Source organism: Plectropomus leopardus, chromosome 8 (genome assembly GCF_026936395.1).
Source record: "Plectropomus leopardus strain MGB_pleo_1.0 chromosome 8, ASM2693639v1, whole genome shotgun sequence".
Classification (NCBI taxonomy): Eukaryota; Metazoa; Chordata; class Actinopteri; order Perciformes; family Serranidae; genus Plectropomus; species Plectropomus leopardus.
Window position 1 is genome coordinate 10,921,686 of NC_142183.1, and position 26,907 is coordinate 10,948,592.

At 38.9% G+C, this 26,907-nt stretch overlaps 1 protein-coding gene across 2 annotated transcripts in view; it reads left to right on the top strand.

The window, feature by feature from the left end:
* The first annotated feature begins 1,170 nt into the window (after positions 1–1,170).
* stag3 (STAG3 cohesin complex component) overlaps positions 1,171–26,907 on the top strand; it is a 32,071-nt gene continuing 6,334 nt past the window's right edge. The window contains exons 1-25 of one of the 2 annotated variants that reach the window (XM_042493602.2): positions 1,171–1,315; positions 1,752–1,868; positions 4,032–4,128; positions 5,001–5,216; positions 7,039–7,135; positions 8,165–8,241; positions 8,609–8,813; positions 9,909–10,060; positions 11,488–11,685; positions 12,691–12,789; positions 13,325–13,404; positions 14,451–14,555; positions 14,871–14,967; positions 16,317–16,431; positions 16,600–16,703; positions 18,596–18,688; positions 18,974–19,066; positions 19,255–19,455; positions 20,139–20,206; positions 20,300–20,387; positions 21,257–21,337; positions 22,530–22,622; positions 23,104–23,272; positions 24,229–24,362; positions 25,727–25,828. In XM_042493602.2, coding sequence (XP_042349536.2) covers positions 1,840–1,868; positions 4,032–4,128; positions 5,001–5,216; positions 7,039–7,135; positions 8,165–8,241; positions 8,609–8,813; positions 9,909–10,060; positions 11,488–11,685; positions 12,691–12,789; positions 13,325–13,404; positions 14,451–14,555; positions 14,871–14,967; positions 16,317–16,431; positions 16,600–16,703; positions 18,596–18,688; positions 18,974–19,066; positions 19,255–19,455; positions 20,139–20,206; positions 20,300–20,387; positions 21,257–21,337; positions 22,530–22,622; positions 23,104–23,272; positions 24,229–24,362; positions 25,727–25,828 — 2,793 coding nt within the window. In that variant the 5' untranslated portion in view covers positions 1,171–1,315; positions 1,752–1,839. The remainder of the gene's footprint in view (positions 1,316–1,751; positions 1,869–4,031; positions 4,129–5,000; positions 5,217–7,038; positions 7,136–8,164; positions 8,242–8,608; positions 8,814–9,908; positions 10,061–11,487; positions 11,686–12,690; positions 12,790–13,324; positions 13,405–14,450; positions 14,556–14,870; positions 14,968–16,316; positions 16,432–16,599; positions 16,704–18,595; positions 18,689–18,973; positions 19,067–19,254; positions 19,456–20,138; positions 20,207–20,299; positions 20,388–21,256; positions 21,338–22,529; positions 22,623–23,103; positions 23,273–24,228; positions 24,363–25,726; positions 25,829–26,907) is intronic. The other variant, XM_088080879.1, reaches the window with a different exon arrangement.

The window sequence follows — 26,907 nt, forward strand, 5'->3', positions numbered from 1 at the left end:
TACCAAAAGTAAATATATAGGCATTTTATTTTAAAGGTTTTGACCAGAAGTTATGTGGTTCACCCTCGCAGGTTTGACTGCGGTCACAGCCTATCAGACACAGAACAATGGACCATGCAGAGGAGGACCAGCAGGAGAGAGAGGGGTGAGGAGCCTGCGGTGGCGGGGCGGGGAGCAGCTGAGCCATCCACCTCAGGGTCCTAAAAACTGGACAGACAGACACTGAGCAGACAGACTGAATGATTATACATAGAAACAGTATATGACAGCAGATAAATATAAGGCAGAAACAGGGTAAAGCAAATGAACTGCAATGGTGCAAATATTCTACAGGTGTACACAGTATTCAAACTCCTAATTCGAGCAAGTTTTGTCCTTTAACCCTTTAAAACCTGAACACATTGACTTGTTCTGTTTAAAAACACAGGGAAATATCTGTCAGTGTTATATAAATATGGCATCATGCCCATACTCACAACACATACGTACATACCCAACAGTGTATATATTTACAGGAGGTATTCTGCACTCTACTTTTTAACTCAGGTTTTTAACTTACTTCTTTGTCTGTGTTTATGTAATTTTTGATCTAACTTTTATTCTGATTTTATCATTGTTTTTGCATAAAGGGGGCTGGCAATTAAGAATTCCATTGTATTGTGTTATGTATTCATTGTATTGTGTAAACTGCTGTTTTGACTTTGCATATGGCAAGAAATTTCTTGAATTTTGAAAAAAGTGATGATCAATTGAATAAGAAATTTCCCAATAAATTAGTAATTAAGAAAAATATCTGAAAATGAGCAAAAAGAAAGGAAAAAAACTAGACAAAAAAAAAACATACAAGGAAATTACCTGAGAAGGGTGCTTAGATAAATTCTAATAATTCTGTAGCATAATTTAAAATATGTAATTACAATAATTGTAATAATAGCTTCCTAGACACTTTTCCCTTGCCTTTTAAAAATCCTAAATCTACGATCTAAGATGCAGAGCATTTCTTACAAAGTTGCCCATTGACTTTTTCGCCTGTGATTTTGAAATAAATCCACTTTGCTCATGTTTCTGAGATTCTGAAAGGTTTATGAATGCAGCACACAAAAGTGTGTAAAATTTAATTCATCTTATTTTGCAGAACCACTTGTTTTAAACAACCAATGATCATCGACTGACCTTCTGCACCGACCAATCATATTCTGAGCTGAGGAGGCGCTGGCCAATCAGCATCCAGCATCACTCTGCGTACTTCTGCGCGCCCTTGAATCTCTCGGGATCATGAAGACGGATAAAAAATAATCATAATCCATATAAAGAGGTCGGTTTAATACACTGTTAGGGGTAAAATTTTGCTGCTAGTGATTATTGATTTATTTTCGCTGTATTTGGTAACCGGCTGTTATCTTTAAAGCTAAAGTTTTGATAATCAAATGACTGCTAATGGTTCCTGTAATGTTACTTTAGCAGCCAGTGAGACCCATTATCGGACATAATTATCAGAAAAGATCGTCCCGGTAGTTTTATACCTGTGTTATATTTGATAGTTGACCGGAATGTTTTAAAAATAGTTAGAATTGTGGTCCCAAGTCCCATAACTTGATATAAGATATTAATTTATCGGGCGAAGATGTAAACGCAGCAGTGCAAATAGCTAGCTAGCTAGCTTACGTTAGCTAATGCTAGGGGGCTAATGTTAGCTAACTTCAGTCTTGTAAAGTCAGCTCATGTTGTCTCCTCTCCTTTAATGAATGTAGGTCCAACCGCTGAAAAAAAGTGTTATAAAGACCAGCTAACCTGCCTTCATAACCAGCCTACAGTCCGTGGTGCCGGTGTAACTAAAAAATGTCAAGTGGAGACTTCCCTTTGAACAGGTAAAGTTAGCCAACCCATCGTTAGCTTATTATTAGGCCCGAGCACCGACAGCAGCGCGGCTGCGCAGACCCTCTTGAAACTGCAGGTAGTAGTAGTATTATTTACACAAAATAATGACATTTTAGGGGCTTATCATAATCAAAAAACTCGTGCAACTTTGCATATTTATCAGGTCTGGCGAAAAAAATTCATATTTTAATGGCCTCCTGCGCGGGTCTCAGGAAATGCTCTGTAGCGCCCCCCATAAAAGTGGCACAGCCCCTGATTCAAGTTTCACCAATATGAATAAAAATCGGTAGACACACGTAAGATGCCAAGAGGTGCTAAAAAGTCTCTTGGACCCATACCCAAAATCCAACAGGAAGTTTGTCATTTTGAATTGAATGAGCAACTTTGGTGAATTTCTGTCCATTTACAGGGGACAAAACTTTTCAAACTGCTACAGATTTAATCCAAATGACTTTCTTAATCCTCTCACAAGGCCTTTAACACAAAAGCCTGAGTTTTTTTCACACCATGTGGGCATGGCGGGGCTTAACATTTCCATTGTTGCCATGAACCAGGAAGTAAACTGTAAGTGGTTTATAATTCAGAGAAACATCCAATCTGCCCCAAACTTCACATGTTGTATGACAGTCCCGCTCTCAACACATTTACATCTCAGTCCTTACCCTTACATATAGGGCCCCCTACTGGTGACAGGAAATGACATATTTTATACTTTGATGAACTTCTCGTAGAGATTTTATTATACTGAATTCCAAGGTATTCGCAGCCTAACAGGAAGTTGTTGTAACTTCACTTTGCATCAACTGATTGGCACCAAATTTTACAGGTGTGATCAAGCTGCAGCCCTGAACACGTCAACATGTCAATTAAGTATGATACTCGCTGTGCCACCTACTGGCAACAGGAAGTCCGCCTTGTAACATAACTATCTGTTGATTTACATGAAATTTACATGGTTTGGTCTTCAAATGATGTGGACCAAGATGATGTAGATCTTGTGTTGCCTCCGGCGCCGCCTAGTGGCCACATTGTGGAAGTGCTACCGTGTGAAATATGTCACTCAAACTGCGTGCATTTTCCAACTTTCACTGAAATGAACAACAGCGTTATTCAGAGTACTGCCACTACCCTCGACTCCTATTATTGTTATTTTTATTATCTGATTTATATTAGTATTAGTTTTGCCTCAGATGGTCATCTAAAGGTGATTTAGCTAACTTAAACCATCTGAAATCTAAGTAAATTGGCTTGATTTCTTTCAAAAATGTGTAGAAGGCAATAGGCAACTTAACAAGAAATGACCCAAAAATTAGCAAGAAATTCAGAAAAAGTCACAAAAAAATACAAAAAAGAAGAAAAAGAACAAAAATGAAATGACCTGAAAATGTGCTAAAATATGATAATAATAATAATAATAATACACATTTATGCATTGTTACCCAATTTTAAATATATAATTATAATTTATGATATTTCTTTCTTGATGTTTTTCCTTGTTTTTTGAGAATTTTCAATTGATTCTATCTCCCTCTCGTTCTCTGGCTCTCGGTATTTTAAGCTAATTTTAAGGCAATTTTCAATTCCCGTTTTACTCGTTTTTTGTAATTTTTAAAAGAAACCCATAAGCTCAGGTTTTAAAAGTGATATTTGCAGTCTTCTGCACAAGTTATTCATATTATTATCTCTTATTACAAAGTTTAAATGAATCTTGTAGAGTTGTTGGACATATTTGGTATATTTACATTTATCAGGCAAAACCCTGCATATTTTACTAATTTAACATTGACACAAATTAACAGACACTGTGTCGGCAGAGTCAAGGCAGAGCTCTGAAACAACATCGGATATACTTTCAAAACAGACTTTTAAAAAAAGGGAGGGTGCATCGGCAACAACAAATGTGAGAAATACAATAATGATAATAATTTAAGGGACACTGCGAACTCCTTCCAAACTGGCCTGACTGTTGGCCACAGAAACAGACTGCTCAAATATCTTGAGAGGTACGGATTAATAACCTGTGTGCTCAAATCATCAAAAATGTAATCCAGACATCCGCTGGGCTCTGCAGTGTTGTTAGCCTTTGTAATCATTATTTGTTAATGTTGAGATTTATCCTGATTCTGTTTTTTGTTTTTTTTTTTGTCTTTCAGTCTCGAGGAGTTGGATGACTTCTCGGATTCTGGCAGTGACTATGAGGCCACGATGAAAGCCACAAAGCGGAAAAAACAGGCAGCAACTAGACCTCAGGTAGAGGATCTTATTCTCTCTAAAACGCTCCACCCTCATTAAGAAAGTTTGACTTTACATCAGTGATACTCAACTTAAGGCCCAGCCACCAAATCTGTCCCCCGATAGGGTGCCAGGTGGCCCCCCGACTATTGTCTAATTCCAAATTTAAAAAAAAATATTCACTCTTGAAATTGTTTTTGTACATTCAGTATACATAAGGTGCCAGAGAGCGTAAAACAGCGGGGGCTTGTACCTGGGGTACTAGGTGGTGCTCCTGAGACTTGTTTCTACCTTTTAAATGAAATGTACTGTAATTTTTTATTTTATGTTTTTAGGGCTTTTTTTAGGGCTCTTTTATGTATTTTACGGTGAAACTGAAGCCAAAGTTTCACATAAAGTTTTCGTAATTCATGAAATAGCCCCGACAGAGGTGCTTGCCAAGCCCCTGATGTCCAAAAATCCTAGCTACATCCAAAAATCCTAGAAATGTCCCAAAGTCCTAGAAATGTCCTATAATCCGAAAAAATTTCTTAACTCCTATAAATATCCTAAAATCAAAAAAAACTTCTAAAATCCCCAACATTTCCTAAAATCCTAGAAACGTCCTAAAATTCTAGAAACATGTATGGGGCCTCTGCGATTGTCTGTTGTTTTTGTCCTTTGCAAAAGTGGCCCCCAACCAAAGTAAGTAGACTATCCCTGTTGTAGAGCATCCGTACTGATCAGCTCTTTGTTCTTAGTAAAGATCAAAAAGGCTTAACTGGAGTCATAATAACTGGACCTGTAAGCCTACACCTTATCTTGCTATGGCCAGCACTAATTCAGTTGACAACATCAATTCACTTTAAGTCCTCTGCTGAGCTGCACTCCCATCTCTCTTTCATCTGAAGCCACCTAAGAGACCCAGGCGTAAAGCTGCATTGAGGGGGTCCAGCCCCGGTAGCAGCCCCATTCCTCCCGGTCCCTCCCCGCAGCAGCAGCAGCACTCCCACGGGACATCCAGGCAGATCTCTCTTAGACCTGTGACCAGGGTGAACGAGGTGACACGGGGCATCAGTGCGGAGGATATCTACAATGCTGTCCGCTCTGGAAAGAGTGCCATGGTGGTGAGTAAACCTTCAGCTGAGGAGCAAAGGGGGGAGGGGGGTGTAGAGATAAACACATGAAGGGAGGGAGGTGCTGAAGGAGGCATGTGTAATGAGAAGAGAAACAAGCTTCTAAGAGCAACAATGAGGGAGATTATCATCTGCTGTCAGTGGCTGACTGATTTGACCCTGCAGAATTGGCTTTCATACGCGAGGAGGAAGAAGTGTTTTTCTCGGGGTGTGTAGTCAATGATTGACAGTGTGCGTCCATCCCAACCATTGTGGTGCCGGGCCCAGTCTCTTCTGGTTAAAGACCAGAAAAGAAGGGCTACATAACAATAGATCGACAAAAAAGTGTGGTGAGCGGTACTAAAAAGAGTCTGTCCCTACAGTGTGGAGCAGCAGCACAATGCAGATGGTGATTCTGGGTGAAGGCCCACTTTCATGCAGCACATTCAGCAAATCTGGCAAACTGCAGTTCACAAAATTTTAGTCTGTTACACAAAGGTTTGTCAGATCATGACTAAATTTTACTCCCTCCTTCTGCTGCTACATTAGAGCCAAAATCTCTCTTGGCATTGTGCCTTTTTTTAAAAACATTTTTTAAAAAGTTTTTTTACAATGAAGAAATGAAAAATAAACATAAAACATGCAGTGTTTTACATTTGAGATAAATGAATGAAAATAAAACTCACTAAAATTCACTTTTTTGGTTTGGGCCAAAATTAACGCATTTCAGCTAAAGAGCCATCATCGGGGTGTTGCAGCGATTAAAGCTGATGCCCATTTTAAATAAGTGATATTTTTTATGAAGGTGGTGTCTTACATGTTTTGTGGTCTTTGCAACAACCATGCACCTTTTTTTACATCACTAAAGATTTTTGGAGTTGTGTGCAGTGCTGCTTTTTAACATAAATTATATCATACCAGTAATTCTCTGTAATGGGGCGTCTGGCTGACGCCATTTCCTTGTAATTACTTTTCTAGCAGATTCACTCAGTACTCCAGATAAGTATTTTTGTTGTATTAATTGTAGATGTTGAAAGTAAAACGCAGTCACTAATTTTGTGTAAAGCTCACACCAAAAAGCTTTTACTTTTTGCCCAAAACAAGTGGTAGCAGTTGGCTTCCTGGGAGCCACAAATCGTCGAGCAGCTTGAATTGCCCGAATCCTGAGAGCTCTGAGCAGGTGTAATAAAAATATCTACAGCCAATCTTCCAGCCAAACACTTTCCATACATTTGAGCTTGATATCTTTCACTAAAATTCACAATATTCCATCCAGACTTCTCCTCTGTATGACTGTTAGTTTTCTTTTTGTTTTATGTAAGTGATACTTTCTATATTTACTATATTTAAAATATATGTTTACATTAATTGAACTGTAAAGTTGCTATATAGCCTGCTCTTAATAGCTCCTGGAGTAGAAACAACATTGCCAAATCTGTACTGGTGGACACATTTCTGTTGTCATTGGTATATGCAGTCATATCGCCCAATCCTACACTTTACATATGTTACACTGTGATTATCAACACAACAGATGTTCGTAAGTAGGATCCATGTTTGTGAAATGGTGCCATGGTTGCCAAAAATGATTATGCAAAGGAGCTGGGGAATAGAACGGGAATTCAAAATGAGCAGAAATTATAAAGGGGAGAGCATTGGTGCATACAGACACACATATGTTACTGAGGAAAACATAAAAGGCCGATGGTGGGAAAAAAAGGTGCAAGCTGAAATCCATGATGTTACTGAAATGGTATGTTGTGATAATATCCATCCACCCTTTGATCTGAGCCTCGGCGTTCTCATTGGCTGCTATCTGCCTGTCAATCTGCAGACGGTGGTGGACGAGTGGCTGGACAGCTACAAGCGAAGCCGGGAGGCGGGGCTGCTGGTGCTCATCAACTTCATTGTTCAGTCCTGCGGATGCAAAGGTCAGAGGTCAAGAGGGAGCCCACGAGATGGGGGAGGGAGTCAAAGTTCAAGAGATTATCTATCCCATTTCAGCTTATCCAATGATCAGCAGTCAACTATTGATCTCTCAGTGCGGTAACGATGCAACATCAAGGGGCTGTGCTAATCCTCTGTCTATTGAGAACACTATATATCAATATTTTGAGAAAGTGAAAATGAAAAGAAATCATGCCATGTTATTCTCTTTTCGGGTCAGGTAGAAAAAACATCATTAGTTTATTATTACATTTATCGACATTACTGTGCAAAAGTCTGACGCCACCTTACTTTTTTAAAGCAAGGTTATAATGATCATATGTATTAATTTCTCAGTAGTCTCTTTGCTAAAATACATGTAGAACATACAGGAAACATGTATTGAGTATTAAAAATGCAAATATTTCAGAATAAGAGTACAGGCTAATGTTGCAAGTGTTTAGCGTAACCTCACTTTTCATCTTGCATGTCTTGAGCTCTCTTGGGCAGACAATATGAGATTTACAATACTCATCTGCTATCCAAATTCAATATTGATTGTTTGAGCTACCTTTTGTCATGGTTTTACCGTTCCATGCTTCATACTCAATATTGACTTCAGTTGAATTCAGTTCAATTTTAAATTAATTTATTTTTTTTGTCTCATATGGCAATTTGTGTTGCAGCAATTGTTAAAAACATAATAAAAACACATAAAGCTTCACAGGAGCAGATTAATAAGTGTGATAAGTGCCGTCATCATCATCTTTGGTACTACAAGTGCAATGTGCCATTTTGTTATGACTTTTTCGGTGTTTTAATGCAGGCTGCACGCTGTCTGTGTTCTCTATATGTTGATAAAGAGTATATATGTGTGTGTGTGTGTGTGTGTGTGTGTGTGTGTGTGTGTGTGTGTGTATTTGTAAAACAACATATCTATTGTGGCCTAAGATTTCTGCACAGCACTGTATGTTCAGGTGTGTATTTCACTTTGGTTCCTAATGTAGGACACTGTGTTTAATTTTTTTGTCCAGGTGTGGTCAGCAGAGAGATGTTGGACAGCATGCAGAATGCTGACATCATTAGCAAACTCACCAAAGAGTTCAATGAGGTGAGACGTAATTTAGATTTCCGCAAATTAATCCTAAAACTAAAGATTATTCTTACAGATCTGCACATTTGAATATATCTCTCTTTGTCATCCGTTCTCACTTCCAATAATCCTGCTGGTGTTTTCTGAGAAAGTCAAACAATCTCCATATCCCAGGAGATTATGATCTGAGGGATGGAGAACAGCGTGATGGAACACACTAATTAAAATCTAATGCTGATAAATGGACACATTAATATAGTTAATCACGTTGGTTCGCCACTGATGTAATTGTCTTTTGCATAGCAGCTACCTTTGGCTCAAATAACCACACTAAGCACAGTGTAAGATTTTCCCTCAATGTCTTTTGTTTCCTGTCGTCCCTCAGGATTCAGCGATCTACCCTCTGTGCGCTCCAGGCCCCCAGCTGAGGCGTTTCAAAGCCGGCCTGTTCGAGTTTGTGCGGGTTCTGGTGCGCTCCTGTCGGAATAGCCTCATTTATGATGAGTACCTCTTCCCCTCGCTGCTGGCTCTGCTCACCGGTCTGTCTGACTCTCAGGTCAGAGCCTTCAGACACACCAGCACCCTGCTTGGTAAGCACAGCTGCACAATACAGGTGCATTAAATAGAGAAGCATATACAAAGGAGCTTTGATGACAATAGTGAGGCAACATCACTGAAATAGAGTGGCATTTTTATTTTATTTCTATGGGCTACACTTTTTGAGCAGTAGTAATCACTTTTGTATTTTAGTCGTTGAGCTCGCTTTAGTTTTTTATTGGTGTGAAAGCTGGCGCTCTGTTCCTGTGATAGCAGAGGTTTTTCTCTTTCTTTTTTGGGAGGCAGAACAAATTGCTCCATTCATCTGACATCTGTTTTAGTTGCTGGAGAAGTTCTTTTGTTTTTCAGAATACACTATGACTGGCTTTTATTGTTTTTTATTGTTTTCTTTTGAAACCTCAGCTTTTGAAAGCTCATCCAAGTGACTGCTCCCCTCCCATTCAACCAAATCACAAAATTTAAATACAATAGATTGCCATCTCAATTTTTTTTTCATTTTCAGCTTTTCTTTTTATTTTAACATTTTAATGTTTTGTTTTTTTCTTTTATGGTATTTTTATTTTACATTTATTTTTGTTTCATTATTTTTATATGTTATTTTTATTTAATTATTTCATATATACTATTATCATTTTAGAATTGTATGCATATTTCTATTAGGTATTATAAGTATTTTTATTTTCTACTTATTACCATTAATGTTTCTCTCTTTCTCCATGCATTAGTATTTACTCATGTATCTATTTACTTTTAAACTTAGACACTGGACTCATAATTGATGTATGCCCTGAAAATTTCAATAAACAAAACTGTAAAAGCATATGACACATACTGTAAATAAATGTGAACGTGGACTGTGTCACTGCACCAATTGTTCTTTTTCATTAAAATTGTAAAATCTGATTAAAAAAATCAATAACTTATTAAGTGAAAGTGGCAAACTGACTGACTGGTGATAGCTTTATCCAAAGAGCAGGAGATTTCTTGTTAAGGGTTAATTTAGTATCCTTTCTCTCCCAAGAGAGTGGAGAACAATGCCTGTCTTCCCCCCTCAGATCAACTTCAGGTTACATGTAGTTCTGTTAATATTTACCAGACTTGAAAAGCTCTGTGTTTCTCTCTGTTAGCCATGAAGTTGATGACTGAGCTGGTGGAAGTAGCTGTGATAGTGTCTGTTCAGCTGCAGACCACCCAGCGGCGATATGACACGGAGAACAGCAAGAGGGCGCATGACAGAGCCTCTGATAGACTGGAGGAGCTGCAGGCCACCATCAGTGAGGTGACACACACACACACACACACACACACACACACACACAGAGAGAGAGAGAGGGGCAGGAGTGCAGACACACTGACCATGCAGGTCAGAACATTGAAGCAGTTCATCCTTTTTGGCAGTAAAAAACACATTATTTTCATGGCAAAAGGTACAGTGGATAGAAGCATGGGCCAGTGTCTTCTTGGTGCTCAGGAGGATCAAACTGAAATGTGAAAAACTAAGACATTTTGCATGTAGCTACTGTTGGTCCTGGACTGTAATAAACCAGCATTTTCCTGCCATTGGTTGTTCGGTTTGAAATTGTCAATTATTTTGCATATAGATTTATAGAAGAAAATAGAAGGTTCAGCCAGGATGCACAATGTGCTTGCTACAGTTTCACACCTTGTCCGTCTGCATAATACAATACAGAAATTCTGAGATAGAAAGACAGGTGCCTTAAGCCCAGTATACACTGTGTGATTATGGGCTACCAGACAACCATCATGACATAAACGTGGCGATATCTTTGGTCGTGGCTCTGACAGTGGCAGAAATTTGGAATGACGATCACGCTGCGTGACTGCTGTTACGATCTACGTCTACAACTGAAATGACACACTGATCAGCGCAACGCTGCTAGTGAATTCTGAATGCTAATAGATGTTAATAAATACTTTGACCTCTCGTTGCAAAATTGGCGTGCCAAGCTGGCCTCCCTCCCCACCTACGACCGAATCCACATTCTCCTCCTCCTCCTCCTCTTCAGGCTTTTTCCGACACACTTGCCACTGTAGAGAGCGCTCAGTTTATTTGTTTACATTTTGCTCTTACCACTGCAGCAGCGTAGATGGATGATACATGCCGAGGACATTTTGTTCTTGCGTATTGCCGTTGATGGACTAACACTATGTTGCAGCCAGCAATTCAGTAGGTGATGTCATTGCACAGTCTACATGCATCAGACTTAATGGCTCACCCAAATTTATCAAGATCATATCAGTGTAGTTTGCACTAAACTTGTAAGACTGCAAAAATCTCAGTCTGCAGGAGGCTTTATATCAGGAACAACAGATAGCTCACACTCCAGGTGTTACTGAGTATGGTAAAGTAACAGGAGTAAAGCAAAGGACACTTTTGTATAATGTTTAATGTTCATGATGATATTTTCTCCTACCTTTACTGATAGATTATGCATCACTAGAATGATTAAGGCTGATCTTGAAGTAGTGATATTTAATCCTTAGTTGCTATTAAACCTGAAAAAAGTTGGATATGAGGAATATTTTAAATCTAAGGATTGGTTACCTGCTGATCCTCCAAGCAATAAATGCCACAGCTGAACCACAGACTCTATTATAGGACAAGAGTACATGTGACTGGGCCACTGATTTGCTCAGTCTTGGTTGTGCATGTTTATACGCCTGTGTTTTTGTTTGTGTTTGTAGCTGCAGGAGAACAGGGAGGAGATATCCTCCATGATGAGCGCCACGTTCCGTGGTGTGTTTGTGCACCGTTATCGTGACAGGATAGCTGACATCCGGGCGGTGTGCATTGAGGAGATGGGCAAGTGGCTGAAAATGGACCCTGAAGACTACCTGAATGATGGATGTCTTAAATACCTGGGGTGGACCCTGCATGACAAGGTGAACACATATACACAGCACTGTAGCAGGGCTGTAATGCCCCGAAGAAAAATTTGGTTGACTGAAATTCAACCAACTCTTCAACCACTCAGATGGTTGATGGGGGGTGAAAAATGTATGTGTCCATTTTGTTTCTTGTCACAGGACTCGAAATTATCATTAAATTCTGCGCTCAGGCAAGTGGAATGCCTCGAGTGAAAAATAAAAACATTCTCTGGCGTAATATCTGAAAATAAACAGCGCACTGTAACGCTTTTTTCCCCTGAGCTGTGCGCGTTAGTCTGTCTCACCATTAAGCACTGAACAGGACTGAAGACTTTTTGTGTTAAAATCTTTTTTTTGGAGACCTAGTAAAATAAATCTGTAATAATATTTCTGATTCTGATAAATTTAACACCGAAGGTCTTTTGTGATTATTTATCTGTTTTACGACTAAAAATTAAAGTTAAAAAATGGTTAACTTGTGTAAAATGCTGCGCTGGACAAGCACAGCAAAGTCCAACCATCACAGAGGACAAATACAAACACTGTGCAACAACGCTGTCATTTTTCGGCTCGGGAAAGAAATGCTTTGGTGGACGCTTGGCTTTATTTAAGTAACATCACTTATTGTCTGACCAATGAGAATTTGGTCTGACATAAGCATAACAGACAGAGTGAAGTGTTGCTATGATCCTTTATTTTGTGACTCCAGTCACCGCTGGCAGCACCATGTGTCACAGAGGTGGCAGCTGTCTTTCTGTAGTCCTCTGCAGGCCAACAGCAAGGGACAGCAATGACAAGGGCTTCCATGTATTGGGCTTTCCAGTTTAATAAGCTTTTGTGTTATATTTATGCCTTATAGTCTTTGACAGCCTCTCGTACCAGATGCTGCTGTAGAATATCTGCACTCAGACACGAGAGGGATCGCTCACCCACACAAAGAGAGATGTCCACTCTGTGCATCGGTGTGTATGTGCAGGTTATAGAGTGTGTGTTACTGTTCTCTCTTTTTCTCTCCTTCAGAAAAGTCCAGTGCGTCTGCAGTGTGTGTGTGCCCTGCAGGGTCTGTATGAAGAGAAGGAATTCATTGGCCGCCTGGAGCTTTTCACCAGCAGATTTAAAGTGAGGCATCCCTCTGGATTGGGCTCACACCTCATTTAATGTCTCTTTTCTCCCTCCTCTCTCCCTCCTGTCTGTCTGTCTGTCTGTCTGTCTGTCTCTGTGCCCAGCATCTCTTTAATCTATTGTTCCAGCTTATTGTGTTTCTTTTTTGTTGCCTGTCTGTGTTTCTCTTCCCGGTATTTTGTGTCTCCTCCCATTGCTTTCTCCTTTTTAGTTTTTTTTCTTCACCATTCCTGTTTGTTGAGATGGTCTCATCCTTTGTCTGGGCGTGTGTCTGGGTGCATTAATTGCTGCCAATTACTGATGGTTAATAAGCTCTTCTCAAACACATAAAATCCTTCTAAGCCACATGTGCTGCTGCAGATAAATGGTTTTCATGCCATGGCTTAGCGCCTAATCAGTAGGCATGTGTGTGTGTGTGTGGGTTCATTTATGCATATCTGTGTGGCGTTTTTATGCCTTTTGTGTGTATGTGTGTGCATGCGAAGGTGCGTGCCAAGTTATATTTGAATATGTGTGTGTGTGTGTGTTTTAGGAGAGGATGCTCAACATGGTGCTGGACAAGAACCCAGATGTGGCAGTGGCAGTGGTCAATCTGTTGCTGCTGATCCAACAGTGAGGGGTTTCTCTGTGTCACTGTCTGCAACGTACAGTACAGGAATTTAATTTCAGTAGATCAAAACCTGTCAGATATAGCATATTCAATACAAACTTAAAATCTGAGAAACAGAAACATTCTACTGAAATGCATTAGAGAGCATCAGTGATAATGCTACCCAGTTATTACTAATTCAGCCTTTGTTCTGTGAATTTGGTCCTCAGTGAAAAAAACAAAACAATTTAATTTAGTTTTCTTTTCCAAAATGAAATGCTGGGCTAAAGGTGTCTTTTATGTATTTATTCATTTTTTTTAAAAAAAATAAAAAATTCACCCCAAAAATCAACCGCTGTGAAACTTTGGTGACCCCTAGTGGTGGTTTGGACCGCTAGGATAAGAAGCAAGGACCCAGATGATAAAAAAATCATCCTAATATACTATATACTACTTAGACTTTTACCATTATAGCTGTTGACTTTAGCATCATAAACTAACTGGTGATTAAGTGTTAGCCAGAGACGCACACGTATTGACTGGCTGGTTTCCACAGTTTACCAGTTTTGTCCTCTTGTTTTTTTGTCCTTCACTCTCTCGGGAAGAAAATAAAGTTATGAACTGATTTGGTTTTGTTTCTTGATGTTCAAAATACAAAGCAGCAGCTTTTAGGCAGAGTGCCACTAGTTTTTACAGTTTGGCACCAGCACTTTTTCAGCATTTTTTTTTTCCCACCAAAAAGGGAGTTTGGTTGTTCTGGCGACAAAGTGGCATTTGCTTGCTGTCATGAATAATTCAAAGTCCAGTTTCTCAACAAAAAAATATAATGTTGGCTCCTAACTGTGAAAACACTCTAACTCATGAATGCTGATGAAATTCAGCGTGATTTGCCAACATCTCTGACTCAAGATATCAATATATAAGTAATATAGTTAACAAGAGAGACAATGTGGTGATTAAAATTCTAAAAAAACAACCAGTGTTTATAAAAGGTCTGTTTTTTTATCTAGTGTATTTAAAGTTAACTAAGTGGACTGAGCTGTAACTGTTTGTGTGTGCACGTCATCAGGACAGAGGAAGGTCTGAGCGAGGAGGAGTGCGGCCACATCTATCCCGTGGTTTACGCTTCAAACAGAAGCCTTGCATCAGCAGCCGGCGTCTTCCTTTATCACAAGTATGTTTTCATTGTTCCTTCCTGTTCGCTGTCAGGAAGTCGAGTCGTGTCATGAAGCTGCACCTCTGTATGTGTGGCTTGTTCTGTATTCGACAAATGTTTCAATTTCTGTTTGTTGATTAAATTTCTTTATGAGAGAAAGTCCACCAAAAAGATTGCATTGCATTGCTTGTATACTGGGACAGTAGTCCAGTTAAACTGCCTAATTGAGCTATAACCGTAGCTTGACTTAACTGTGCATGTAAACGTACTGAGTGAGCAACTTGCATGCTGTTTCTTTAATCTTAGTTCATTTGATTTTTTTGTGTGTTTCAGGATGAAAACTCTGAGTGCCAAAGTCAAACAGAAGAATGATAAGAATGGAAATGCAGCCTTCTTAGAAATCCTCATCTCCTTCTTCATCCAGAGTGAGGTAGTGTCTCTTTCCGTCCCTGTCCCCTTTATTCTAGTAGGTTTCTGCCTTTGTGTAGAAAGTGAAATATTCTTGAAAATATCCCTGTTTTCTCCCCGCGGAAGTGGGATTTGAAGAAACACGGGCTGTTTGATAAACAGCTTAAATATTTTCCATTTCTCATTCATTTTGCTCATAGAGAATTTGATTATTCCATTATGTTTTCATCACTGAAGGAAAACAGACCTTGACAATGTAACAATATCTTTATATACACTCGTTCAAATCAAATTTATTTTGAGCTCCATATGCGTGCTAATCGGCCATTTGTTGTAGTATTTTTGTTGTGTTCATGTGCAACTTTCTGGCCAAGACACAGGCGACGTGAGGCGCAAAACAGTTGGCTTTCATCACCACTAGCTCTTCAGATGTCAGATTCTGCGTACTGGAACTCTCTGAATGACGGAGAACATAATTTAAAACTAACATTAGTACAGAGTTTCAACTGTAAACAATACATTGCATCATGAGTAAAATAAATGATGGCCACTACAGTTAAGATCCACGCTGGTGCTAAATAGCTGTGAAGTTTAATAGTAAAATTGCTGTAAATTTTACTCCACACATAAAAAAGGTGACCAAAGCAGCTGTTTGGTTTTTTTTGTTCGTATCCTATCGAGATGCTGAAACACTTAGCAATGCTTTTATTTTCAAAAAGATTATATTACTGCAGGGGTCTTTTAACTGGTCCCCCAAAACAGTATATTTTTATTATTTTTTTAAAGATTCTTGTTTTGGCATTTTTGCCTTTTATTAGATAGGATAGAAGACTGATAGTGTGAAAGCGGGAGAGAGAGGGGATGACCTGCAGCAAAGGGCCACAAGCTGGAATTGAACCCAAGGCCGCTGTGGGAAGGACACTGCCTTCCACTGAGCCACCATAGACGCCCCATAGATTTTAAGATTATTTTACTTGTTTTTAAAGCTCTTGATGATTTTGGATTGGCCCACATTGCAGACTCTCTGTCGTTCTACAATCCTCCACGAGCTCTCAAATCTTCTGCTGCTGGGTTGAATGATGACCCTCCCAAAAGCTGTAAGAGAAGCAGGCTTTTTTCAACTCAAAACCTGTTTATTTAGTCTGGCTTTTAATTGATGTAATTCTTGTATTCATTATTTCATATTAGTTCTCTTATTTTTACTGGTCTCTGCTTTTTACTTTGACTTTTGTATCTTGTTTATTCATTGTCTAATCTTGTTTTTTGTGTTGCTTTTTTTTATTGTGAAGCACTTTGAGCTGTATGCCTTGTATGAAAAGTGCTGCATAAATTAAGTTTATTATCATCATAATTAATTCTCTCACGTGACAGTTCCCTGACCATGGGGCGTACCTGGTGGATAGTCTGTGGGGTGTGGCAGGATCTGAGCTCAGAGACTGGGAGACCATGACGGCGCTGCTGCTGCGGCAGGCTGGTGAGGAACAAGGTACGTCAATCTCGGCTGCGGCTGCAGCTTGGCTGCTTAACACCATTACACCGTAATAATTAATATAACTCAAGTTTTATCAGTTAGTTGTTTCTTCTCCTTTTTTAACTTGTGCTGCTCCCTCGCTGTCTCAGCCGTCACCCACTCAGTTCCCCTCTGTGTTGTCAGGTCTGATGTATGAGGAGGAGGGGGTTCTCATAGAGCTGATGATGTGTGCCATTAGACAGGCAGCGCAGGCGACCCCACCTGTTGGGAGAACTCAAAACAAGAAGGTGATGACAAATACTGACAAACACATGATAATTCTCTGTTCTTCATGTTTTATATGGAACAGTGGAGCGTGGGGGCGAGAAATGTCATCCTTTGTTTTTACTTAAAACGTACCCGTCATACAAAAAGTTCAGGCAACCATGAGTGACACTTAACAGATAAATTGGATGTAACAGTCTGAATCATGAGTTTGAATTTAAGTTTTTCATTTTCCATTGCAGTGCAAACACGTTTTTGGTTACCTCAGTCCAATTTAATGATAGACAGCTAATCACAATGACCGATAAGAATAGACTATAAAACAAGCAGATGCAGCCTTGTGATGTCATCAATTGGTTTGTGGATTACCTTTTTTAGGAGCCCGAAGTGACCATATTTGGACATATTTGCGTGAGCATCCCCGAACCTGTTTTTTTTTTTCTTTTTGGCGTCCATTTTAACAAGTCAGAGCAGCCACACTGCTTGTGTGGGCAGCGATGCTCAGGCACGTCTCAGTTGCTCCACGCGCAGTTGTCAGCAGAAATAGACCGTGAAAATGGCGTTTTCATAAGTTTGTTGACTCTATGCCACCTTTTATTACAGTTCTAATGTCTATCTCTCACAGATACGACGAAATACAAACATGTCTGTTTTACTCAAACTTTCCTGCTTCCATTTCAAAATAAAAGTCTGTCGATAGTATCACATCAGTTTGTGACACAAGGCTTTTTATTGTGAAGCATTTGCATAACTGTGTTGTAGACAATGCAGGAGCTGGCGCGTCTTCCTAAATGAGTTGAATATGTGCTCATAAATGTTGAAATACAGTACTCATAGCAGCAGAAGCATCACAGCAACAACGTTGGTAGTGTGAACACCACAGGCGTGAAACACGCTGCCATTCAGTGAGGTTCCCATCATGCAGTGTGTTCGAAGCATGAAGCTGGGGGGGGGGCACGCGTTACTGCACTTCTATCCTGCTTGACAGGTCGTCAAGGTAGTGGCTTGTCAGTCGCAAAGTAGCCACGCCCTAAAGCATACTGTGCTTTATTGTCCATTTTTCTGGAAATGGGACCATAATTTACAAAATGAACATCATGCTGTGTTGAAAAAAACTTGAAACTAGTGGTTGAGACAGTAAACTTATAAGGAAAAGATTTACTGAGGTAATAAATCAAGTGAGAAGTGAGGTCATTTTCCTAAAGGTATATATGCAAGCTGTCGCCCCCTGCTGGCTGTCAGAAAGAATGCAGGTTTATGGCACCTCTGCTTTGGCTTCACTTTTCAGACCCAAAAGCTACATTCACTTCTTTTGTAGTCTATAGTGCCTGGGTTTGGGTACCAAATTAATTACCAAATTGCAAGTACTGCCGAGTACTGAGCCATGTTAAATCAATCAGTGCCAAATTTCGGTATCTGAGAGTGCATCCGGTTAAGAAAGCTGAGTTCAGACAAGAGACAGAAGGTCCCTGAAGCCAGGTAGCCAGTCAGAATAAGAATAAGAGAGAATAAGATTATGTCTCCCCTGCAGCTTGATCAAAAATTGCATTTTTGTTAGCCTATTACAGAGAGAGTTAAGTAGCCAAACGGGTACAGTTGGGTGATGAAGTCCGGGTACTGGTATCAGTTCAAGTGTAAAGGTTCCCAACACTAATGTTGACAAAAGCTGAACATGAGCTTGACCTCCATGTTTCTTTTAAAGAAAGAAACGTTGCTTATTGTAGCTTGAAATGTTCACAATATTGTGGAAAAACTTTTATATTTTCTTGAGCAGTGTTGCTAGTTTACTTATCTGTGGTCACATGGGACACACACACACACACACACATTTCTCATGATATCTGTATGTGTTTTTCCTCCCACATGGTTGAACTGCTGACCTGCGACTGTTCACTGAATGCACATGTGGGATTAGATCCTGACTATGAAGGATAAGAAGGTCCAGGAACAAGACAGGAGACGAATCACCATGCACTTCATCCCCCTCCTGCCTCAGCTGCTGGCCAAGGTTCAATTATTTTATTTTATAACACAGATATTACATATTGTTAAAGTGAAAACAATGCACACAAACAATTAGTTTAAGTGTTGGTGAAGCATCAAAAGCGTTGCCAACTTAAATTCTACACCAAAAACTCATATAGTATTACATTCATTTTATATTTCTACCTCATATTGTAATGACAGTGAAGGTAAAATCCTTTGCCAAGTATACATATGCATTCATTTTTATTTTTATTTCACTTTATTGATTGCTGAGCTTGTGTTTCCTGGTCTCCTCACTGACCCGCAGTACTCAGCAGATGCAGGGAAGGTGAGCCTCCTTCTCAAAGCTCCCCTCTACTTTGACCTGGAGATGTATAACAGCGCTCCGCGACTGGAGAAGGTAGGAGTGGTAGAAATATGGACGACCAACATAAATAGATTATTAAAATCTCTTAAGAAATTACTTCATGTTCTGAATGATTACCTCTCTCCAATATTTTTGTCCTATATCCACTCCAGCATGCTTTTATTCTGAAGTACTCCTACTTAACCTCTCTGTCCTCTGTCCCCCTCCCCTCTCACTGTCAGGATCTGGACCTGTTGCTGTCTCAGATATGTGGTATTGTGGAGAAGCACACAGAGGACACTGTGCTGGACGCTTGCACCAACCTGGCCAGCACGCTTTGCTCCGACAGCTACACCTTCTCCTCCCGTGCACACCTGGTATTCAGCCAGCTGCTGGACGGACTGACCGAGTGCTTCAGCACCTACTTAAGTGACCTGCTGCAGGTAGGAGATCGTGTCAGTGAAGCTTACAGGCAAATATGGCCGTATGTCATAAAATACAGGCTCATACTGTTTAGTCCACCCATCTATGTCAGTGAGGGGAGGGTAAACTAGATGGGCACTCGGAGAGCGCAGACACCTGCCAAATTCCCCATCTCGTGATGTTCAAAGTGAAAATAGTTGGTGTATCTGCCCTTTGATTTGTAATGAGTTCTTTTGGCCCATTCAACTAAAAATGAACACAATAGCCTTCATTAAGGTAAGATTGATTGTTTAAGCTACATAGAGTTTTTTCTCGTTTAGTAAATCTGTCCTGCATTAGCGATATAAGCTTCTCAGTCTGGGATGTTGTTCAGGTTTAATAATATATTCTTTTGTTATGCAATTTATATTCTCCATGTACCATTTTGTTGATTTCAGTTGTTTTATAAGCATAAATTAAGTAATTAAACGTAATCATTTTAAACTGTAAAAAAAAATAAAAGGGTTGTGCTCCAGAACACCAAAAGAAGCCAAAAAATCGGACAAAATCTTGCAAACTTAAACTGTCAAGGTGTTAATATGAGCATGTATTTTAAATTAATTTGTTGTTTTTTTAGTTTTAATGGGGTTTTTTGTATTAAAACAAGCAAACAGATCAGTCAGCATCTGTTTTCTCAGGAGTCTGCGTGTGTTTGTGTGTTCAGGGTACTGCAGATGAAGATGACGTATACAGTGCAGCCACTGCTTTGAAACGGATTGCAGCCCTGAGCAGGTCAGTGTGTGTTTCTTGTACACACTGCAGCAGTGGTTCAGACTATTCACACACAGAAGTGTATGTCTGTGTTGGTGTGTTTTTGTCGTCCAGCGCCAAGGAACCGACAGGCTGGAAGCTGTTCGACCCCTGTGTGGAGCTTCTGAAGAGCAGGATCGAGGCCAGAGAGCTCAACAAGGAGGTGTGTGTCACAGAGCCACACATTTTGATATTTTGGGGAAAGTGAATATCATAGAATGTCACAATTAAAAAAAACACTGTAATATACATCATGGGGCGTGCCATATCATGTAAATTGTACAAATTGCCTTTCAAACAAGGCATTTTTTGGCTGTGTCTTTTCACTGACCTCATATCAGGGTTCCCAAAAAACCTAACATGTCTTAATAGGTATTGAATTCATTAATCCAAAAATAAGGTCATAATTATTTTTAAAATGCCTTAAAATCAATGTTATCTATCTTTCCAAAGTCGTGAAGTCATGATTCAGACACTGAAAGGATTTCATTAATCTTTTTCCATCTTAGGTTGTATTGTAAAATCTTAAAACAATTGGTAAAATCTTTTTTTCTTTTTTTTTATTCTTATTTACCAAATGCCTCCTGCATCAATGTCACGCAGATCAAGATAGCAGAATCAACAACGCTTAACGTTTGCCTAAAATAAATGCTGTCGGCTCATGTTTATTTTTTCCTTGCCCTTTTCCTTTGGGTATTTTAAAATTAGTCTTCAGTTTGAATCTAAGTTGCATTTAAAAAAGTCCTTAAAAATCTTAAATCTAATTTGCCCTAAAATGTCAGAACTTTGTCATGTGCATTTAAACCATCTCTGACTTTGTCCCACATTTTAGAACTGAAGTACAGATTTTATTTTATTTTTTTAGATCGGGATTAATAATGTTTTTGGTGATTTTAGTGCAGCTAGTTTCACATTTTGATTCTTTGATTTAGTTTTATGTAGACATAGATCTGGTTGGAAACAGCAAATGGTAAATATTTACTATTGTCCCTAAATCTCTACAAAAGCTAATTTCCTTTTGTATAATTTCAGCTCATGGTGTCGGCTCTGAGGTGTGCTGCGTTGTACCTGATGTCTGCTAAAGTGAACGCAGTCAGCTTCACACCAGCTGAGGTGCTCATCACATTTTCTCTGCAACACTGCACTTGATCTTTATGAGATGTTTAGAAATAGTTTGACCTTCTCTGAGTCTTTCGCTCACTAAGAGATGTCACACACTAACTTGGCTCCTGGAAGTGCCGGCCTTCCTGCTCGCCGTAACGCGACGATGGCTATCACATCACAACCGACCCGTGGCGGCCGTGTTGGTGGCCTTCCTGTGTATTTGTGTCGCTCTTTTCTTCTGTGTTGTTCAACAACTCACCAGCTGCGCAGACAGCAGGCAATTAACACAACAATCTGTTTGTGTGCATCCAAACCCTCGATGACGCTCAGACATTTATTTCCACACGGTTCACACGTTTTAATCACTGTTTCTTTTCTTGTATTAGTGTGTCTCCTCCTGTCTTCACTCTCTTGTTCTCATTTTCACTTTATCCCTCACTGTCTTTCACACACATTAAGCACGTCATCATTACTCATCCATCCATTAGTGTGTTTACGTAAACTACAGTTTCAGGAAGAAAAAAAGGCGACTCCCGTCTCTCATTTATTTTCATCTCGTCTGTTTTTATGTGTTTATAGCAGCATGGTTTCTTTCTGCATGTAGGTTTGATCAGTAGCTGCAAAGAATTGAGTGAATATTACTTATGATTTATTTTGTCTATGTCACTACCAGGGCTAAACGATATGGGGGAATAGTCTAATTTGGATTTTTTTTAGACTGATATTGCGATTATGATTTGGTGTGCAATTTTTAAAGTTCCTCATCTTCCTTTATCTTCTTCCTTATCTGTATTATTGTGTTTGGAAAACAACGATGAATCTTACTGATCCTGTAAGATTTGCTACATTATTGTAGTAAACCACACAGAGTTAAGTGCACACTGACTGTGGATCTACCCCTCTAAAATATTTAGATACCTAAAAGCCTATTTGTAAATATGTTGTTAACCGTTCCTGCTTCAGCTTCTAGACTGTTGTCAGGATGTTGATGCTCACTTCAGTGCAAACCAGCTTCACTTCAACCAGCAGCCGGGAAGCAAAATACAAGAACGTACTGGTGTTGATAAGCTGCATTGCACTTTCATGTCCAGATGATAAAACTGTTCTGCCTCGCCCTTTATTTTTTATTCTGTATACCGAAATATCAAAACTTTTTGGATCATGTCTGAGATCTGTCCTCCGTCATCAACATCTGCTCCAGGGGCAGTTGATCCGTCTGAAGAAGGAGATGCGTTCGTTCTGCAGAGTCTGTCAGTCCTGTCTGTCTGTGAACCAGCCTGAGATCAGAGATCAGGTAAAAACGTTATTACACTGAACATTATCCCATATTTAACCTGATAGAATAACATTTACTTATATTTTTGACAACATTTATTAAAGAGCAGGTAAGTTATCGACCTTGAGACTAGTTGCTTCCTCTTTAGACAGTGACGCAAAAAAAAAAACTTCTCGGGCAAACTGCAGAATTGTTGGCGAGCTGTTGACCTTTTTGTCAGCTTTATTGTGCTGACGTATATGAGTTTTAGTTAATGCTTGATTTCACTTGAAACTTTATTTTGAACATGTAAAAAAAAAAAAAAAGAGAAATGATCATACAAACAAGCAGACAGACAAAAAGTCATATTTACTGACAATGGAAAACATAAAGCAAAACAACACTTGATGACAGCGATTATATATTTGAAAAAGGAGTGAGAAAAAGTACAAAAGTTTTGAATCCCACCCCTTCTCCATTGCAATATGTTCTAATAAAGCTTTTGCGCTTCCGTCCTCAGGCATTTGTGCTGTTGTGTGACCTGCTGATCTTGTACAATAAAAATTCAGCCCTCTCTGAACCCGCCCTCCAAACACTGGTCCACCTGCCGTCTGATTCCCTACGATCTGAGATGGCTGCTTACGTCCTGGACTACATCTTCTCTGACACTGAAGATACTGAGCTTGATGGTATTTAAAAAGAAAAACACACAGGCAGAGGAATGGCATCATTGCAGTCAGTTTGTCCAGATTAGGAATCCGTCTGTGTTCATTTTTCAAGAGGTTTTTACCGGGAGTTGAATTAGCAGCAGAGGTCTCTTACTCTCCAGATCCGGTGATTAAAGCTGGAAAAAAACATTAAATAAAGCAGTTTCACTTTAAAAATCAGTGTTTTTCCAACACTGTTAGGGACAGCAGCGGCTGGAGCCAAACTGGCGCTTATGTCGGCTCAGCTTGTTTGTCTGATAACTTAAAATCCAGACATCAGATGACCGAAATCGTTCAGAAATGACCTAAAAAGATCTAAAAAATATTGTTAAAATGTGGCTTAAAACTGGATAAAAAGTCAGTGTATTACAGCTTCTGGCAGAAAATGCAAAGAGCAAAAGACGCCACTGACAGGTGATGTTTAAAAGGATTAAAATTATGAACAGATTTCTCTGGGTTTGAACACTGAAGCATTCGGGGCAATGTGAGTACAAAAGTAGCATTTGTCTGGTCGTTTTTAGACATTTTAATAACTAAAATTAATGTTTACATAAACTTTGGTACTCTCCAGACGGCGCTGTTACATAGTGATGCTCAGAAATTGATTTTTTTTTCTCTTGTAGTGTTTTGGAAACAAACTGCTCAGTTTTAACACTGCCAAATCTCTCCCAGAGGACCCTCTCATCATCTTTGCCTGCAGACATTGTTTCTGATGTCTTGTTTTGAGAATCTGCTGCTATAATAAATCTTTTTTTTCTGTATTTCACAGTGTGCTGCCAACTCCCAAGCCTAACACAAGTCTATCATCACATGTTGTGTTTTGCTTGTGTCTTACCTCAAAGTTTCTCCTTTTCTCTCCTGTCTTTATCTTTCACGTTAACTATTAGTGTGTTACAGTTACTCATGCTCTGCTCCTTCACTCTGACTCTCCTCTCTAGTTGAGGGTGAGGAGGAGATGAGGATGACTCTTCTCCAGAGGAAGCGCAACCAGCTGGCTGGTTACTGTAAGCTGGTCATCTACGGGGTGCTGGACCTCATCGCTCTCACCGACGTCTTCAAGCACTACAGCAAGGTACAGATGGAGATGAGAGTTTTAAAGGGACAGTTCACCCCAAAATTAAAAATATGTGTATTTCTTCTTACCTGTCCTGCTTTTTATCAGTCTGCCTTCCCTCCAATACAATGGAACTAAATGTTAAGTCGGCTTGTGGTGCACAGAGTGTGCAGCGATGCGGTCGCGGGTGTAGTTCAGTAGGAAGAAAGTAGTTCCTACATGAAACTGCTCAGAACAAAGTCTGTGGATTATCTTGAGTAACTGGGTCATGTTTTCTGGAAACGGGGTTCCTGCAGTTCCATAAAAAAAAGTCTTAAAAGGCATTGACTGCATTAATCTAAAAATAAGGCCTTAATTGGTATTAAAATGAATTAAATTAATCTTTCAAATGTCTTAAAAACGCTCAGACAACAGAAGCAGGGTTTTATTAATTGTTTTCTCTGACATTGTGTTGTAAAATCTCAAAGAATTGGTAAGACTTCTTTTTCTTTTTGTTTTAATAATTTAATAAATACCTACTCTTAAACTTGGCATTCAAGCAGTTGAATCTCAAAATCAGATACAAGTGCCAGATTTTTCCTGCTTCTTTTGGTAAATCGAATAGGTACTTTAATAATATATACATTGTCTTCACGTGTTTCACTCAAAAAGGGTTTTTATTTCAACATTTGATGCAGATAATCAAGCTTTTTCACTGGACCAAAAAAAAATCAGGTTTTATGTTATAATAAACATTTTGGCAAAATAAATTCGTCTTTCGTTATTAAAAAAATTGTCTTTCATCCAAGTGACATCAAAAAGCGTTGAAAATGTTTACATCTAACTTGCTTTAAGCTGCAGGACCGCTGTGAAAGAGACATTGCTGCCATTTAGTTCCATTAAATTTGAGAGCAACTCGGCACACCAAAACAATTTAGTTTGAGAAATAGCACTACAGGTAAGAGTAGTAGAGGTACTTTGATTTTGGGGTGAACTGTTCCTTTAAGGTTTAGTTATGTTTTATTAGTCTAGTATCTTATATATCCATGATAAGCACTCATTCATTGAGTGGTTGCGTGACTGTTAGTGGCACATATAAGCAAAATGTGTTAATAGTTAATGGTAAATTAATAGTTAGACCATCATTCATAGGAGAGAATAATTGGTTTAGGAATAGAGGAAATGAGTTTGTAACATTAATAGTGGAGAGGATGTGTAAGAAAGTGGAGGATGGTGAGAAAATCAGTTTTAGAAGCAGCGACGATGAGTCAGAGGGAATCGTGGGTAAAAGGAAGTGGATTATTCTTACATTGTTAAACATCAAGACGATGCTAATTAAATAGACTAATGATCATTATAATTGAACTGACTCTCTCTTTTTCGTCTTCCTTTTCTCCCTCCAGTACTTTAAATATTTCGGCGACATCATTAAAGAAACTATAAGCAAAAGCAAGCTCATCAGTCCCGTGCTGAGCGCCAAGACCGTCTGCCTGAGTCTGCAGCAGGTGTGCACTGACAGAACCATAACCAGCCCGTAAATCATTTATTTCTGGGTCTTCTCTCTGTGTTGTGTGAACTATTAACGAATGCACAAAGTACCTTTAATAATGAATTTGTTGTTTGAAAGTCAGTCGTTGCATCTTTTGAAAGGTAAATACATAATTTTAGGGTGTTTTTTTTACCAGCTTTCATCATTTTATCTGTTTCTTCAAATACTGTGTGCTGCTTACATATGAGGATTTTTTTTTTTTACTTAAAAAACCTACTTAGCAAACCTAGATGTGATTAGTGTTGTGCGAGCTACTGAAAATGCATTATTTACAAGTTACTTCTCTCAAAAGTAATTGAATTATTTTATCATTTACTGCATATAAAAGTAATTATTTATGAGGGGAAATTAACTTTTGCGTTATTCTAATATCTGCCTCGATTCTCTTATTTTCTCACTCAGCTCTATTATTTTAGTTTTGTACAGAGTGGAACAAGACAAGATCATTTTATCTTTTAGGCCTATTCTTTGTAGCCTCGAAAGGCCTTCAAATTTAGCAATACAAGTCAATTTTTACTACTCTGATAACTCTTAAATAAATAGTAAAATAGTAAATAACTGTTTCTCAGCCGCCGTGTGCAGTGACACTCATGTTTGTTTACACTTAGCTGCATCTGAAAAAATATTTTGGATAGGCGAGGATGAACAGGGTGTCTGCAGGTTCTTTAAAAAGTCTTAAATTTAATTTCATACATATTTTGCTTTAAAAGTCATTAAATAGTCTTAAATTTATATTTCTGAGGTTTTAATTGAACAGTGTAATTTCATTTATCCGTCCTCTATTTTTTTCAAAATTTGTCTTCTGTCTCAAAGTCCACATTTCTGGATTCTGATATTGCAAATATTTATATCTAGAACTGTCTGCTTACTTTATACTTACATTTAACCTGTCAGCAAAATGTAGATTAACTAAACTCACTCTAATAAAAAAATTTCCTACATAAAACCTTCCTCTGCACGGGACTACATACTTAACTTTATACGTACCTGCAATGCTTGAATTGGACAAATACATTTTCATTATTTATTTATTTT